Raw genomic sequence first — 18,343 nt, 5'->3', positions numbered from 1 at the left:
CACTTCTCTGTAATGTATACTAATGCACCATAATAAGTCTGGCCATACTGGGGTTATACTTATTTCCTTTTAAGGGTCCATTCACACGTCCATAGTGTATTGCGGATCAGCCGGCCAGCACCCCCATAGAACTGCCTATTCTTGTCCGCTATTGCGGAGGATATGTTTTTTTTTTACGGAGCCGCGGACCGGAATTTCGGGGCCGCACTTCAGAAATGCGGATGCGGACAGCGCACTGTGTCCTGTCCGCATCCATTCCTGCCCATTAGAGAATGAATGAATGGGTCTGCACCCGTTCCGGATAATTGCAGAACGGGTTTCCAGGCTATAAAATTGTGTCCAGCATTTATGACCTGATCTGCAAATGAGGCCCCAACACAGATGTAATCAAAGCCTTACATGTTCTCTAGCATCAGATTAGGAGGTTGTGCAGCAGCTGAGGTGTGTGTTATGATGCGCTGCAGCGGCTGAGGTGTGTATTAGGGTACTTTCACACTAGCGGCAGGACGGATCCGACAGGCTGTTCACCCTGTCGGATCCGTCCTACCACTATTTTGCCGCGCCGCCGGACCGCCGCTCTGTCCCCATTGACTATAATGGGGGGGGGGGCAGAGCTCCGGCGCAGCACGGCAGTTCGCGGTGAGAGGCCGTCGGACTACAAAGTCGGACATGCAGTACTTTTAGTCCGGCGGCCATTCGCCGTGCACTGCATGCTGCTCCGGAGCTCTGCCCCCATCCCCATTATAGTCAATGGGGACGGAGCAACGATCCGGCGGCGCGACGAAATAGTGGCAGGACGGATCCGACAGGGTGAACAGCCTGTCGGATACGTCCTGCCACTAGTGTGAAAAATAGCCTTCGGAGGTTCTGCAGCAACTGAGGTGTGTATTAGGAGGTTCTGCAGTGGCTGAAGTGTGTATTAGGAGGTTCTGAAGCAGCTGAGGTGTGTATTAGGAGGTTCTGCAGCAGCTGAGGTGTGTATTTGGAGGTTCTGCAGCAGCTGAGGTGTGTATTTGGCGGTTCTGCAGCAGCTGAGGTGTGCATTAGGAGGTTCTGCAGCGGCTGAGGTGTGTATTAGGAGGTTCTGCAGCGGCTGAGGTGTGTATTAGGAGGTTCTGCAGCGGCTGAGGTGTGTATTAGGAGGTTCTGCAGCGGCTGAGGTGGGTATTAGGAGGTTCTGCAGCAGCTGAGGTATGTGTTAGGAGGTTAAGCAGCAGCTGAGGTGTGTATTAGGAGGTTCTGCAGCAGCTGAGATGTGTATTAGGAGGTTCTGCAGCAGTCAGAGAAACATCAGTTGTGACTGGATTAAATCCTATTGTTTTCTGTGTCTGCACTTTGTAAAATGTCCCTGTCCTGTACCAGTACGCGTCTCACTGTGAGCTGACTGACCGGACCTGACCTGATCCAGCAGCGTCACCAGTCCAGACTCCAGTCCAGCTCGGTGAACATCTGCCCCAGGCCCTGACTGCGCTCAGCACTGGGGAGGAGGTGAAGCAGCAGCAGGCACAGTCCATGGGGGAAGGATGGCACTAAGGGGTGCTATGGGTCACTCACAAAAGGGCCCAATTCAGATTCTTGCCATGGGTCCCAGTGATTTCTATGTACGCCCCTGATGGAGAGGGATATAATAGGACAGAACTACAACTCCCAGCTTTTATAGCACGTTATATGGGTTATCCCAGGACACCACTAACCTCTCCGCCAGGTACAACACAGAAGCTCCGCCCCCCCCCCCCCAGAAACATCCCATAGGTTTTTCACCAGGATTCTGCACTGGTCACATGGTTTATGACATCACCAAAGGTCCTTCTCCACTTCTGGTAGTAGCTATTAAAGTGTAATTAGTGGGCGGGGCCTATTCTCCACTGTGGGCCTCCTTCCCCCAGGGGCACCATAGCAGCTGCGTGGTCTGCCTCTATTGGAGGTACGCCACTGCATACAGCTCTGCTACACACATACAGTTGTGTTACAGACATACAGCTCTGCTACACACATACAGCTCTGCTACACACATACAGTTGTGTTACAGACATACAGCTCTGCTACACACATACAGCTCTGCTACACATACACACTTAGCATCTTTAGGAAAAACTCACATCTCTCTACACCAGTGTCGGCTGTACAGTCTTCCTGCTCTGGCTCCTCCTATTAATTACATCATCAAAGGTCCTTAAGCTGTAGTTTTTATCTCCTTTCAGTACAGTGTAGGAACTTCCTCCCCATGCGCTGAACGGATGGTTCTCCTGCCTGCCTACTCTCTCACTGATCAGGCAGATCTGTATGAGCGCTCTGCCTGATCATTAATGAAGCAGTCAGGGGTCTGGCCATGCTGGATTCCCATGACTGCTGTTTATAAGACACTTTTAGCAAGATTTTTACTTACCAAAAGGGCGTCTTATAAATTGAAAAACACAGTAAGTCTGATTTTCAGTGATGTGGTCCCAGTCATAGGAGAGAACTGCTGAAAAGTATCTACATTGTAAATGGGTTCTCTGGGACTTTGATATTAATGGCTTGTCCTCTGGAACAATATCTGACTGGTGAGGGCACCCCCGACACCCTGCCCATCAGGTGCTTAAAGAGGCAGCGGTGCTAAGTGAGCACTTAGGCGCCAATTTATTAAGACCGACATTTTACACGCCTTTCTTAGTAAAGCCCTACAAGAAAATGTAGACTAGCACATCCAAAGTCACTGGTGCACATCCATAAAGCTAGCATGCAGGCAGCTCACCCTAACAGACTAAGGTTTAGCCCAGGAGAGGCAGTCCTGTTAGTGTTAGGCCCCTTTCACACAGGCGAGAATTCCACACAGATGCCACTGCGTGAGTTGAACGCATTGCACCCACACTGAATCCTGACCCATTCATTTCTATGGGGCTGTGCACACGAGCGGTGATTTTCACGCATCACTTGTGCGTTGCATAAAAATCGCATCATGCTCCTCTTTGTGCGTTTTTCACGTAACGCAGGCCCCATAGAAATGAATGGGGTTGCGTGAAAATCGCAAGCAAGAGCGGATGCGGTGCGATTTTCACGCACTGTTGCTAGGTGACGATCGGGATGGGGACCCGATCATTATTATTTCCCCTTATAACATGGTTATAAGGGAAAATAATAGCATTCTGAATACAGAATGCATAGTACAATAGGGCTGGAGGGGTTACAAAAAATAAAATAATAATTTAACTCACCTTAATCCACTTGTTCGCGCAGCCGGCATCTCTTCTGTCTTCATCTATGAGCAATAGGACCTTTGATGACATCACTACGCTCATCACATGATCCATCACCATGGTGATGGATCATGTGATGGACCATGTGATGAACGCAGTGACGTCATCAAAGGTACTATTGCTCACAGATGAAGACAAACGAGAAGCCGGGCAGCACGAACCCCTCCAGCCCTATTGTACTATGCATTCTGTATTCAGAATGCTATTATTTTCCCTTATAACCATGTTATAAGGGAAAATAATACAATCTACACTACAATTAACCCAAACCTGAACTTCTGTAAAGAAGTTCGGGTCTGGGTATTACAGTCGGTTTTTTATCACGCGCGTGCAAAACACATTGCACCAGCGCGATAAAAACTAAACATCGGAACGCAATCGCAGTCAAAAATGACTGCAATTGCGTTCCTACTCGCGCGGTTTTGCCGCAATGCACCGGGACACATCCAGACCTAATCCTGACACGCCCGTGTGAAAGAGGCCTTAGTGTTAGTTACCTATCTGTGGAAGCCACCTTGACGCCGGTCAAGTGTGCGCAAAGAACTTCCATTTTTCATGTATAGTAGGTATAGTACCACTGTAATCTAGAATAATCCCTAATTCTGGGTTCTATTATTAGCATTAATAAAGCCCTAAATCCATCGTAGTTATGAATAAACTCAGGCCTCTCCTTAACTTTGGCGGATCCAGCTCCAGTCCTAAGTGTAAGACAGCTTCTGAGCCGCTGAAACAGTCATAGAAAATGGTAAATTAGATGGGTCTGCCTGCGAATCCCCTTCCCCACCCACTGTAATACCATACACATCCGACATACACTGTACTGCTCTGTAATATCAAACACATCCGCTATACACTGTACTGCTCTGTAATACCAAACACATCCGCTATACACTGTACTGCTCTGTAATACCAAACACATCCACTGTACTGCTCTATCATACCAAACACATCCACTATACACTGTACTGCTCTATAATACCAAACACATCCCCTATACACTGTACTGCTCTGTAATACCAAACACATCCTCTATACACTGTACTGCTCTGTAATACCAAACACATCCACTATACACTGTACTGCTCTATAATACCAAACACATCCACTATACACTGTACTGCTCTATAATACCAAACACATCCCCTATACACTGTACTGCTCTGTAATACCAAACACATCCTCTATACACTGTGCTGCTCTGTAATACCAAACACATCCTCTATGCACTGTACTGCTCTGTAATACCAAACACATCCACTATACACTGTACTGCTCTATAATACCAAACACATCCACTATACACTGTACTGCTCTGTAATACCAAACACATCCTCTATACACTGTACTGCTCTATAATACCAAACACATCCTCTATACATTGTACTGCTCTGTAATACCAAACACATCCACTATACATTGTACTGCTCTGTAATACCAAACACATCCACTATACACTGTACTGCTCTGTAATACCAAACACATCCACTGTACACTGTACTGCTCTGTAATACCAAACACATCCACTATACATTGTACTGCTCTGTAATACCAAACACATCCTCTATACACTGTATTGCTCTATAATACCAAACACATCCTCTATACACTGTACTGCTCTGTAATACCAAACACATCCACTATACATTGTACTGCTCTGTAATACCAAACACATCCTCTATACACTGTACTGCTCTATAATACCAACCACATCCACTATACACTGTACTGCTCTGTACTTGGTGAGCTGTGAGGAGGTGGCAGTGTTCTCCTGAGCTCCGGTGAGTACAGCTGGGAGGTGCCCCACAGATATCGGACCCCCACAGATCTCATATTAATGACGTGTCCTGGGGATAGGACATCAATATCCAGTTCCTGGATAACCCCTTTAAATTCTTAAGCAGACCCCTATATGATAACATAAAGGTTCTGATGATCCCTTTAACACATCAGTCGGATGAAAACACAATCAGTAATGTCCTTCATGTCTGAGAAGAGCAGCACTATCAGTAATACCTGCCCCCCCTTCCCCCGCTGTATAACACATATGGGAGCAGTGACCCCCTCCCCGGATAACACACAGGTAAGTGTTCTAGGACTGACCTCATCAGAACCTGCATTGTGCCTCCACATGGAGGAGGTGTCATATGTCCTGAGAGACATCTGGAGGGACAGGAAGGACACATTTGCTTCTATGGGGCGGATTATGGGTCTGAGCAACTCCCAGGTTATACAGAGCTGTAATATGTACATGAGCCCTTACCGCCATAGAGCGCTCATCTCTGCCTGTGCTACATTACAGCTGTATGGCGGTATTATTACTGATGACCCCGGCTGTAATTTACTCAGAATGGAGACGATTACTGCTCGTTATCAATAAGTAATAATCAATACCAGCAGAATCCAGAGAAACCCTGAATGTAGTGAAATGTCTACTAATAATCCATCCCCAAATAACTGACTGAGCGAGGGCAGAGCCACAGGTGTCCTGTAGTAATGTGAGGAGGAGAACGGGGGCCACAGGGGCCACAATAGATTGCGGAGGAAGGAGAATGGAGGCCACAATAGAAGGTGGAGGAAGGAGAATGGAGGTCACAGGGACCACAGACTGAGGGACACAATAGATGGAGGAAGTAGAATGGGGGCCACAGACTAAGGGCCACAATAGATGGAGGAGGGAGAGCTCTCAGCAGCTGATGACGCTGACACAAGTTCCTCCAGCTTTATGACTATTGTACATTCATGTGCTGCCATCATCACTGATTTATGACATGCCATAAAGTGAGGACACTCCCAGGGCCGGACTGTGGATAAAAACCAGCCCTGGAAAAAGTTGCATACCAGCCCCACAGCATTGCGTCATTATTTACTTGTTTATAATAGGAGAAAGCATTCATTTTAAAACACGTGTGTAAACACGAGTATGAACTTTGCCCCACAATAGCTCTTTTGTAGAACCCCCATTGTTCATATTATCACAGTTGGAGGCATCCCAACCAGGATGCCTCCAACTGTTGCAAAACTACAACTCTCAGTATGCTCAGACAGTGTTTTACATGGGAACATTGTACTTGACTAGCTATTTTAGATATTATACGGCAGTCCTGTTACAATCCCCCCTCCCCCCCAATGAGCCTTTCGACCAAATAATAAAAATATTTATAAAATCTCACCCATATGCTGCAAAAAAAAATAAAAAATCTGCAATGTAAAATTGATAATAAAGATCAACTACAAACAAACATATTTCACATGAAAACTTACAATTACTTGGCTTGACCCTTGGGGATCTCAGACGCCACTTTACCACTTTGGCCGGGGGCTCGGCTGAGCTGATGTTGTGCTTTAACCTAATGAGAAAGATTTTATAATAAGGATTTGGAGAAGGGGCAGAGGGATAGCAGAGCAGAGAGAGGCTGGTGCTGCTACTAGGGGGCTCATACCATGGGGGAGTAATAAAACCCACCATTATGCCCCCCCCCCCCCCCCCAGTAGTAATAATTCTCTATATAATGTGCAAAACATACCCCTTTGTAATGCCCCCAGTTGAGCTAATGTTCTCATAATGTGCCAATATAAAATACCCCTTCTCAGTGCCCCCGTAGATGACCCCATAGTGCTCCCCCCCTTCTCCATAGTACCCACCATGTGTCCCAGTATAAAATGCCCCTATACAGAGCCCCCCATATAAAATACCCCTTCTTTTTAGCCTCAGTAGATGCCCCTATAGTGCCACCCAATTATCTGCCAGTAATAAGTGCCCCAATAAATGCCCCCAATCATGTGCCAGTAAGATGTGCCCCCAATCATGTGCCATTAGCCCACCTCATCATGTGCCATTAGCCCCCCTTATCATGTGCCACTAGCCCCCCTTATCATGTGCCACTAGCCCCCCTTATCATGTGCCATTAGCCCCCCTTATTATGTGCCATTAGCCCCCCTTATAATGTGCCACTGCCATTAGCCCCCCTTATCATGTGCCATTAGCCCCCCTTATGTGCCATTACCCCCCCTTATCATGTGCCATTAGCCCCCTTTATCATGTGCCATTAGCCCCCCTTATCATGTGCCATTAGCCCCCCTTATCATGTGCCATTAGCCCCCCTTATCATGTGCCATTAGCCCCCCTTATCATGTGCCATTAGCCCCCCTTATCATGTGCCATTACCCCACCTTATCATGTGCCATTATCCCCCCTTATCATATGCCATTAGCCCCCCTTATCATATGCCATTAGCCCCCCTTATCATGTGCCATTACCCCCCCTTATCATGTGCCATTAGCCCCCCTTATCATGTGCCATTAGCCCCCCTTATCATGTGCCATTAGCCTCCCTTATCATGTGCCACTGCCATTAGCCCCCCTTATCATGTGCCATTAGCCCCCCTTATCATGTGCCATTAGCCCCCCTTATCATGTGATAGGAGAAAGGATTGCGCTGCAAGAGAGGATTCTTTTAAATGTTCCTATTATTTTCTCTTCCTTACACTCGGAAAAATCTTCAGTTAGATGGACCACATTCAATCATAGATTTTCAACAGATGCATGGAAACCTAAAATGCAGTGAAAAAAACGCACTACGGTGTAGTATGTTCAGACACCTGTCGCATCAGATGTATGCGATATAATCACAAGGATCACTTGTAATGCGCATAGAGAGAGACCGGTGTGCCTTCAGTCAAGGAGCTCAGGTTGTAGGGCAGGTCAGGACCAGAAGCCGTCAATTCAGAAGATCTTTGTCTGAACTAGGATCCTACCAGGAGAGCGTCACTCCAAGATATCACCCGTCTCACACTTCCATAAGGCTCAAAAAGTGACAGATCATTAAGATATCACACAAGTGACAGATCATTAAGCAATGCGGCTGGTATAGTCAGGTGGCATTATGGCTTCTTTTTTGAATCAGATCTTTTTTATTAAACATTTTACAGTGTAAATACACATTTTAACACATTGTAAACAAGGATGACATAGAAATATACTGTCCATAAGGCTAAAAACAAAAAGGATATCAGCCTATGTGTAGTAATTAAGTACCCAACCGACGCCCCCCCCCCCTCCCTCCCTAACCTGCAAAGTACAAAGGCACATTTTTAAACATTTCCATTCAGACGTCGAAACGACAGCCATAAATCCCATAATTTTCCAAATTTCGCTGGGCATCCACGCTTCTGATATACCATCCGTTCATAACTCAGCATCGTGTCAACCGCGCTTAGGAATTCGCCTAGGATTGGCGGCGCTGTCTGTATCCAATGCAGAGCAATTAACTTTCTAGCAACATATAACATTCTACCTATAGCTATTTTATGTACCTGACCTGTGGCCAGTTCAGAGACATATCCCAACACACACACTTTAGGGTCAGAGGGTACTCGTACCTTGTAAACGTCCTGTATTGTCTGACGTACCAACTCCCAGTATCTCCCTAACCTCTCGCACGTCCACATCATATGCAACAAATCTGCAGAAACCACAGAGCATCTTGGACATTCATCCGTGGGCCTGAACCCTATACGGAACAAAAAAAACAGAGTTTTGTAGACTCTATGGACAATAAACAGCTGCGAGAGTTTACGTCCTTCACTCAGGGAAGAGAGAGGTATCGCCTCCAGTATATCAGACCATTGGTCGTCAGTTAATTTGCCAACATCTTTTTCCCATTTACTTTTAGCCACCAGTGGATGGGACATTAGAAACTTATCAAGCAATAGCTTATATATACAGGATATCATACCTCTCCTCGCCCCTCTAGACAAAATCTGGTGCAGTGCAGCATCTCTCCCTGCCACCTCAGTCGTACCTTTAAATGTGGCGTTGTATGCATGTCTCACCTGAAGGTACTTATAAAAGTGAGTTCTAGGCAGTTCATACTTCTCCTGAAATCTGGTAAATGACATGAACTTCCTTTCCTCCAAAAGGTGGCTCAACCTCAGAATACCCTTTCTTTTCCATGCCCCAAACTCAGACAAGGAGAGGAATTCCGGCAGCACGGGGTTGTCCCACAGTGGAGTGTATTCAGTATTGCCGAAAACCCCCCTCAGGAGCTTGACCTTATTCCATACGGACTGCATCAAGTGTCCCAAATCGCCCATCGAACCACTCTTTCCAGTCCCCCTAGTCTCAAGGATCAGCATTAGGTCATTAGAGGACAAGCAATGTTTAAACAACTGACACGACATCTCACTCGACTCCAGTTCCATCCACCCCTTGAAATGTTGGCATTGCGCAGCCAGGAAGTACACCCAGGGGTTTGGCACTGCAAGGCCCCCTTCTGTTTTAGGATATTGTAACGTTTCAAGCTTAATTCTCGGTTGCCCCTTACGCCATATGAGCTCCCTGAAGATAGCATTGATTGGAACAAATTTGGACTTTGACAGCCAGACCGGGGAGTTATGTAGAACATAAAGTAGCTGAGGCATCAACACCATTTTAATGAGATTAGCTCTTCCCGCCACTGACAGGTATAGTTTACACCATGCCTTAGTTTTATTACGAAATTTAATAACCAGCGGGTCAAAGTTAAGGCGCCCAAAGTCTCGGATTCTCGGGGATATATGGATACCCAAATACTTAAAGGTCGCTACACATGGAATACTTCTGTCTCGCACTGTCTGTGATTGTACTTGCCCGTCAAGCAGCATAATCACCGACTTACTCCAGTTAATAGTCAGACCCGACAGGTCCCTGAAGCAATCAATGATTTTCATAGCCGCTTCCAAGGATGGACCAGTATCCCCCAGAAAAAGCAAAGTGTCATCTGCATACATCGCCACTTTATTATTAACTGTCCCGTATTGAAACCCCTTAATGTCCGTTGACTTACGAATCGCTGCAGCTAATGGCTCAATCGCAACTGCAAATAGCAGAGGCGACAACGGGCACCCCTGTCTAGTACCCCGGCCCAGACAGAACTTGGGAGACACCCCTCCATTCGCCCTGACACATGCTTTGGGTTTAGAGTATAGCACCCGAACCCAGGATATATACTCATCTCCAAATCCCATATACTTCATAACTCTCCACAGGAATCGCCACTCAATGCTGTCAAAGGCCTTGGCCGCGTCTAAAGAAAGGATAGCTCTATCTCCAACATTGTCAGCTGGAAGTTGAATACTGGCAAACACTCTTCTAATATTAATTGACGTTGATTTCTGAGGCATGAAGCCAGTCTGGTCAGAGTGTATGATAGACAGAATCACTTTAGACAGACGCATGGCCAAGACCTTTGCAAGCAACTTAACATCGGTGGAGAGTAACGATATCGATCTATATGAGTCAGGGAGAGAGTGATCCTTGTCCGGCTTAGGAATGACTACTATTACCGCCTCCTGCATAGACGGAGGAAGCTCCCCCCTTTCCCTGGAATAATTGAATACCTTCAGAAGTTCCGGGAGCAACACTTCCGCGAAGGACTTATATACTTCCGCCGGAAGCCCATCCAAACCTGGAGCCTTGTCATTAGCCATAGCAGCCAATGCCGCCCTCAATTCTTCTAGCTCAATCGGCTCCTCTAACCGCATACTGTCTTCCCTGGAAAGCTTAGGAAGATCTAATGTGGCCAAAAAGGCGTCAATCTCTTCATCCGAGCATGTCACCTTGGAAGCATACAGAGAGGAATAAAAATTATTCAGTATATTCAAAATGCTATCAGTATCGCGCCTGAGGACGCCGCCAGCATCTAACAGGCCAGATATACATTGTGATCCTTGCTGCGCTTTTGCGATAACAGAGAGCATATGGCCTACACTCTCACCTTCAGTAAAAAATTGCTGCTTATAAAACAGTCGTTTCCTCTCTGCTACCTCCAAGAGGTGACACCTCAACTCCTCCTGCCTAGTCTTCAAGGTATTGCTTGTTATGCTAGAAGGATTTAACACAAAAGCCTCCTCCGCTAGCTTCATGTTATCATGTTTCTGCCGATCAAGCTCTCTAGATTTAGATTTAATCCGACTGACTGTTTTAATAAAGGATCCTCTAAGGAAGGCCTTCATCGCTTCCCAGACGACTAACGGAGACGCAGTCCCTTCATTTATACAAAAATATTCCCTAAGGGATTGAAGCATATCGGACGGGTCACCCATCAGTTTTAACCAAAAGGCATTAAGTCGCCAGTATCTAACCCCCGGCCTGGCTGTCACAGAGATATCAAGGGCGATGCTAAATAAGGAATGGTCAGATAGGGTCCTAGAAAGATATTCTGAGGTCTGTACAAACGGGAACATATGAGCATTTACCAGACCCAGATCTATACGCGACAGGGAGCCATATGTCGAGGAGCAACACGAGTATTTCCTGTCCAGGGGGTGGGTCTCTCTCCATACATCCATCAGACCTACTTCCCTCAGTATTCTTGCAAACGAGGTTTCACCCGTATTGCTACCGCTAGGTGTGATCTGGCATCTATCAAGCGAACTGTCAAGTACATTATTGAAATCTCCCACTATCAACATTGGAAGTTCAGGAAATTCTGCCATAAACTCTATGAGCCTCCTTAAAGGCACCGAGGAAAATGGTGGGGGTATATAGATTGTCGCCAACACCATTCTCATCCCTTGGACCACACAATGCATTCCTATAAACCTTCCCTCTTCATCCACACATTCCCTGAGACATTCAAATATGATATTCTTATGAACTAGGATACTAACCCCCCTGGAATGCGAGGAGAAGACGGAATGCACCGAATACCCCAGCCACGGCTTTTGCATGACATGTATAGATTGTTTGGTCATATGCGTTTCTTGCAAGCATATTATTGCCGGCTGATATCTAGATAGGTAACGGAACAGACCGTGTCTCTTCGTAGCATCCGCCATTCCCCTCACATTCCAGCTAAGTATTCTCGTGACAGGTCCCATAAGAGTGCATACATACATAAAAGTACATTTGATATTTACACCTCTCCACCTCCCAACAGCTGCGAGGAAAAATAATGTTAATCACCAGATTGCAGACTCCCATCTCTTCTCTATTGCCCACGACAAAATATACAAGGACTGTACGTTTCAGCATTTTAGAATTGCCATCAATAGCACCTTTGACAGTATTAACCCCCGCTAAACCCTTCCCCCCTCCCTCCCCCCACCCAACCATCCCCCCCCAGACAATAAACATATGTAGTATTAGATTCAGTAATGAACTCGGGGCCAACATTGTGAACCTGGCCCAACAGCGCCTGAAGCAGCACAGCACCCAACAAGATACCATACGCAGGCACATTAAGAATGTGGGGAGCAACCGATGGCATATGCTCTACCCACAAAATGTCTCCAGCAACCGGCTAAAGACAAAAGAAAATGTCCACAACGGTGGGTGGACAGTCCAGGGGACATCAAAGCTTCACTCAGGAGCAGGAATGTCCATCAGTCTCAGGTGTCTGTTGATGGAATCCTAAGGCGACGCTCATTTTGATCCAGCCACTTGACCGCAGAGTCCGAGTCTTCAAAGAATACAGCGGATCCAAACGCCACCACCCTGAGCCTGGCCGGGAACATCATGGAGTACTGTACTTGCAAATCTCTCAGCCTCCGTTTAATCTCCACAAAGCGAGCCCTCTTTTTCTGTACATCTGACGAATAGTCAGGGAACAGGGACACCTGAACCCCATTGATTTTTAAATCAGGATGTGACCTTGCGGCCCTCAGTATAGTGTCTCTGTCTCGATAATGCAGGATTTTAGCCAGTATTGGACGTGGCGGACGTCCTGGCGGCAAAGGCCTGGTGGGGACCCTATGCGCTCGTTCAACAGCATACAGTGCAGAGAGTCCTTTATCACGGAATTTTTCCGCAAGCCATTTCTCAATAAAATCAGTGGCCTCTGGGCCCTCAGACTTCTCAGGGATGCCCACCAGCCTAACATTATTGCGGCGAGAGCGGTTTTCAAGGTCGTCAGTTTTCGCATAGAGCGCCGCTATATCCTTTGACGCAGCCCTGCTCTCTCTCTGAAGGGTAACAGCCCCATCTTCCAGATCTGAGACCCTCCTCTCCACCTCTGAGGTGCGCTCAGCCACCTTATGCAGGTCATGCCGGATAATGGATATGTCCGCTTTTAGGCTTCCAATGTTGATATTCATATTCTGGAGAGTGACGTTACAGCTGGCAATAGCTGCCATCACATCTTTCAAGGTGGGCTCAGGGGCATTAATCACTTGCAGGCTAGAACTCGCCCCCCCCTCATGCTGGACTGGGGAATTCTGGTCATCATTACAGGGGCCGTCTTGCTCCCTTACTCCTTCCTCCACTTGTGCCAGGGTGCCCTCTTCTTCTCCCCATACATGGCTGGGGGACTGGTGCGATTTATGAGCGAAGCGCTCTAGCCGCGCTGCCGCTCCCTGACTCACCGCCGCTCTCAGGTCAGGCCACTCTTCCTCCTCAGCGCCATCTTGGGATCTTGCCTCCCTGTCCTGCCGGCTCGGCGTTTTGCCTCTTTTCGCAGGCATATTGTTGTCACTTGTACCGGACCGCTTCCTAACTGTGTCCCCCGCTCCTTCAGAAGTTTTAATAGTAATTCGCCACCGTTTGCGGTATTAAAGACAGGATAATCGCCGGAGCTAGTGCGGCGTGCGTCCTACTCCATGCGCCGCTAGGCTCCGCCCCCCCCCCCCCCCCCATTATGGCTTCTAATGTGTTGAGGCAGTGTGGCTGGCAAATCACGGCGCACTGTGGCAGGAGATGTGATGAGGCACTGAGGCTGGCATAGACTTCCGATTGGAGTCCCAGTTTAATCGCTGGGGCTCCGATCGGAACTCTGCTGCCACCAATGATCGGGGGGGGGGGGAGAAGGGAGGCCGCACACTGCCACCAATGTTATTAATGCAATAGAGGGAGGGGGGCCGGGGAAGGCCGCACACTGTGCCACCAATGATATTCAAACTGGGGATTGGGGGTCTGCCCCCTGCTGCCTGGCAGCCCCGGATCTCTTACAGGGGGCTATGATAGGCACAATTAACCCCTTCAGGTGCAGCACCTGAGGGGTTAATTGTACGGATCACAGCCCCCTGTAAGAGATCGGGTGCTGCCAGGCAGCAGGGGTCAGTCATGTACACAGTTTGTAGTATATTTTAACTAGAAGCGTCCCCATCACCATGGGAACGCCTCTGTGTTAGAATATACTGTCGGATATGAGATTTTACTATGTAACTCATATCCGACAGTATATTCTAACATAGAGGCGTTCCCATGGTGATGGGGACGCTTCAAGTTAAAATATACCATCGGATTAGAGAAAACTCAGATCAGATGGTATAAAAGAGACTCCAGACTTTACATTGAAAGTCAATAGGGACGGATCCGTTTGCAATTGCACCATATTGTGTCAACGTCAAACGGATCCGTCCCCTTTGACTTGCATTCTAATTCAGGACGGATCCGTTTGGCTCCGCACGGCCACGGTGGATCCTACAAAAATCAAGGAAGACCCACGGACAAAAAAACGGTCACGGATCACGGAAAAATGGAACCCCGTTTTGCGGACCATGAAAAAATACGGTCGTGTGCATGAGGCCTAAGAAAGAGAAAATAATAGGAACATTTAAAAGAATCCTCTCTTGCAGCGCAATCCTTTCTCCTATCACTTTATCTAACAGACTTTTTCCCACATTGTCTTGGGATCTGCAGCGCTTGAGTGGACCTATTTCCTATACAGAGACTTTGTGCTTTTACCCCTTATCATGTGCCACTGCCATTAGCCCCCCTTATCATGTGCCATTAGCCCCCCCCCCATCATGATCCAGTATTGTACGGTACCTATATAGAAAAAAAAAAAAAAAAACACTTACCTCCAGCGATGCAGGCCTCTTCCGGCCTGTGTCCCTCGCTATACGGCTCAGGCGGCGCAATGACGTCATCGCGCCGCCTGCACCGGCCTCTGATAGGCCGGCAGCCTATCAGAGGAAGAGGAGGGGACACACCTCTCCATCCCCTGCCGCAGCATAGTCATCTGTATCGCCGCCCTGAGAACGGCGATACAGATGACTGGAGATGAGCGCTTCCACAATGGAAGCGCTCATCTCCTCCTGCTGTGCCCTGCCGCCAGCCGCCCCCACTTGCCACCAGGGCCGCGGCCTTGCGGCACTCAGGCCTGCCGGCCTACCGGGAAATTTCCCGGTATCCCGGCAGGCCAGTCCGGCCCTGGACACTCCTCAGGGGTTCTGGATTTATAGGACATGGACATATCATATAGCTGCCGCCATTCCTGACATCCACCACACACAAGAGGCGGCTTCTAGTGATGACATTTATGGATTTTACTAACAGTCGGGGACATTTTCTCTCCACAGTCACAATCTACAGATTTTATACTAACGCTCTGTGGACGCCTCACCCACATCTCATCTTCTTATTCTTACAGATTGGGTAATAATCGTCTACCAGACACTTCCTGCATCCAGTTGGCATCTGGAATAAGGAATAACCCGTCCCTGAAGATACTTGACCTGTCTAGTAACCGTCTGTCTGGTCCTCACTTCAGTGACTTGATGGAGGCTCTGTCCAGTCCGGCCTGCAGGATAGAGGAATTACGGTGAGTATAAGAGATGTGTACAGGACTGAGACATGTGGGGCACAAGTTATACATGGAGTTTATACTATTTTATGCTCCGCACCAGTGTTATGTCTATGAGATAAACTGCTGACTAGGGTTGTCACGATACCAACATTTTCATTCAATTTCGATACCATAAAAAAGTATTGCGTTACTCTGTACCATTCGATACCATACAAAAAAAATAAAACGCCAAAAAAGCTGCGTGCATTCCGCACTTTATGGAATGTCCGGCCCATAATAGAACAGTCCGATCCTATACGGCGTTCACTGCATAGAAGATATATTTTAATGTTTTAATAGTTTGCACTTTTTCGGGGGCAATATGTAATATGTTTATTTTTTATTGTTTATAAATTTTATATGTAATATTGTGAAAGGCGGTGATTTAAACTTAACAATTTGGTGGTTTTTTTTTACTTGTTATTTAACAACTATTAGTGCCCTTAGGGCTAGAACCCTTGTCCTATTCTCCCTGATAGAGATCTATTACAGTGAATAGGATCTTACACTCTCCCTGCTGCCCTGGGCTTTGTGCACACGGCAGCAGGGAGCTTACCATGGAGGGCTTCAGTAGCGTCCTGGCTGCCATGGTAACCGATCGGAGCCCCGGGATTACACTTCTGGGGCTCTGATCGGAACTGCCACTGCCACCAATGAAGAGGAGGGTAGGGGATCCTGTGACCACTGCATCCAATGAATATAACAATGAGGGGGGGGGGACGCCTGTGGCCTCTGCGCCACCAATGATTCTAATACTGGGAGGGGGGGCAGCGCACTGCACCACCAATGGTTATAATTTATAATACGGGGGGAGGGGCGCACTGTGGTACAAATGAATGTAATTAACACATTAATTCAAATGTAGGCAGCGGGTTCCGGTGGCAGGATCACATACCCGGCCTCAATAACAGGCCATGCGATCTGCCGACCCGTGGCAATTAACCCCTCAGGTGCCACACCTGAGGGGTTAATTTCCGCGGTTCGGTGGATCACATTCCCTGTCATCGAGGGCCGGGTATGTGATACCGCCGCCGGCACTCGCTGCCTACACTTGAATTAATGTGTTAATCACATTCATTGGTGGCACAGTGGCCACAGCCCCTCCCCTCATCCTCACTACAATGATCTCATTGGTGGCAGCGGCAGCCATGTCACAGGGGGGAGGGGGGAGAGAGTCCCTCCTTCTCCACTGTGCTGCTGAGTAGAACATGGTGCGCGCTGAGAGCAGGGAGCACCATGTTCTCTAACAGATAACAGCGCAGCCTAGTATCGTTAAATAGTTAGACCCGGTGTCGTATCAATCCGGGTCTAAAAGTATTGATTGGGTATCGATACTTCAATTTCCGGTGCAACTCTATTCCTGTCACTGCTCTGTGGTGATCGGCCACGCTTCTTATTCTGCTAGTTTATTTTTAAGTATTTGTCTGCGACACACACAGTTCTGGTACACACACAGCTCTGCTATACACACACAGCTCTGCTATACACACGGCATTGCCATACACAGACAGCACTGCCACACTCACATACAGCCTGCTACACCCATACAGGTCTGTTACATACATACAGCTCTACTACACACATACAGCTCTGCTACATACATACTGTTCTGCTATACCCATACAGCCAGGGGCGGACATAGAAATTACTGGGCCCTATGGCAAGAATCTGAATTGGGCCCTCTTGTGAGTGACCCATAGCACCCCTTAGGGTACGTGCACATCTGCCGCAGAGGTTACAGCAGAAGCCTCAGTTGCAGATTCTGGCAAAAACAAAGGGCAAAATAATGCTGCATGCTGGATCTCGACTGACCCCATTATTGTGAATGGGATCCGGCAGGTGCCGGCAGTGTTTGGCATATGCTGGATCTGGCGATCCTGGTATTCTGCTGGTGGCTGGAACAAAATACCAAAATCTGATCGCAAGTGATTACCTAGCCTTACCCGATGAACTGTGCCCACTGCTGCTACTTATTATATATAGTGCCATCCTTCCCCCATGGACTCTGCCCGCTGCTGCTACTACTTTATATAGTGTGCCATCCTTCCCCCATGGACTGTGCCTGCTGCTGCTACTTCTTATATGGTGTGTTACCCTTCCCCATGGACTGTGCCCGCTGCTACTACATTATATAGTGTGCCATCCTTCCCCCATGGACTTTTGCCTGCTGCTGCTTCACCCCCTCCCCAATGCTGAGTGCAGTCAGGGCCTGGGGCAAATCTTCACAGAGCTAGAGTCTGGACTGGTGACGCTGCTGGGTCAGGTCCGGACTGGTCAGTCAGGTCAGTGTGACGCGTACTGGTAGAGGAACAGGACAGGGACATTTTACAAAGTGCAGACACAGAAAACAATAGGATTTAATCCAGTGACACGTTCAAAGGAGAAGACAACAAGCGGCGCTCACCAGTATGAAGTTCAGACTTGATGCTTTATTCGGTTAAATCAGATTCCAAGTGCTTGCGGCATGGGGCAGACGAACAAACTACACGCACCAAACAGCGACGGACGTTTTGCGCTAGTTGCGCTTCGTTGGGCTGCACGTCAGCGCGTATGTTTGCGCCGC

General features: G+C 47.8%; 2 protein-coding genes and 1 long non-coding RNA gene across 3 annotated transcripts in view; 1 reads left to right on the top strand and 2 right to left on the bottom strand.

Annotated features, from left to right (window-relative positions):
* LOC120981626 overlaps positions 1-15,709 on the bottom strand; it is an 83,202-nt gene extending 67,493 nt beyond the window's left edge. Inside the window, exon 1 of the long non-coding RNA XR_005774724.1 lies at positions 15,584-15,709. This is a non-coding gene — a long non-coding RNA (uncharacterized LOC120981626). The remainder of the gene's footprint in view (positions 1-15,583) is intronic.
* The window catches only part of LOC120981622 (NACHT, LRR and PYD domains-containing protein 3-like), a 3,400,916-nt gene that overhangs the window by 2,834,437 nt on the left and 548,136 nt on the right, over positions 1-18,343 (bottom strand). The gene's annotated exons all lie outside the window — the stretch shown is intronic.
* Positions 1-18,343, top strand: part of LOC120981623 (NACHT, LRR and PYD domains-containing protein 12-like) — an 840,242-nt gene that overhangs the window by 748,862 nt on the left and 73,037 nt on the right. Inside the window, exon 8 of the mRNA XM_040411192.1 lies at positions 15,586-15,756. Coding sequence (XP_040267126.1) covers positions 15,586-15,756 — 171 coding nt within the window. The remainder of the gene's footprint in view (positions 1-15,585; positions 15,757-18,343) is intronic.

The sequence above is a fragment of the Bufo bufo genome, chromosome 11 (assembly GCF_905171765.1).
Source record: "Bufo bufo chromosome 11, aBufBuf1.1, whole genome shotgun sequence".
NCBI lineage: Eukaryota > Metazoa > Chordata > Amphibia > Anura > Bufonidae > Bufo > Bufo bufo.
Note: the sequence above shows the minus strand (reverse complement) of the source record. Positions and strands in the feature narration are given on the sequence as shown.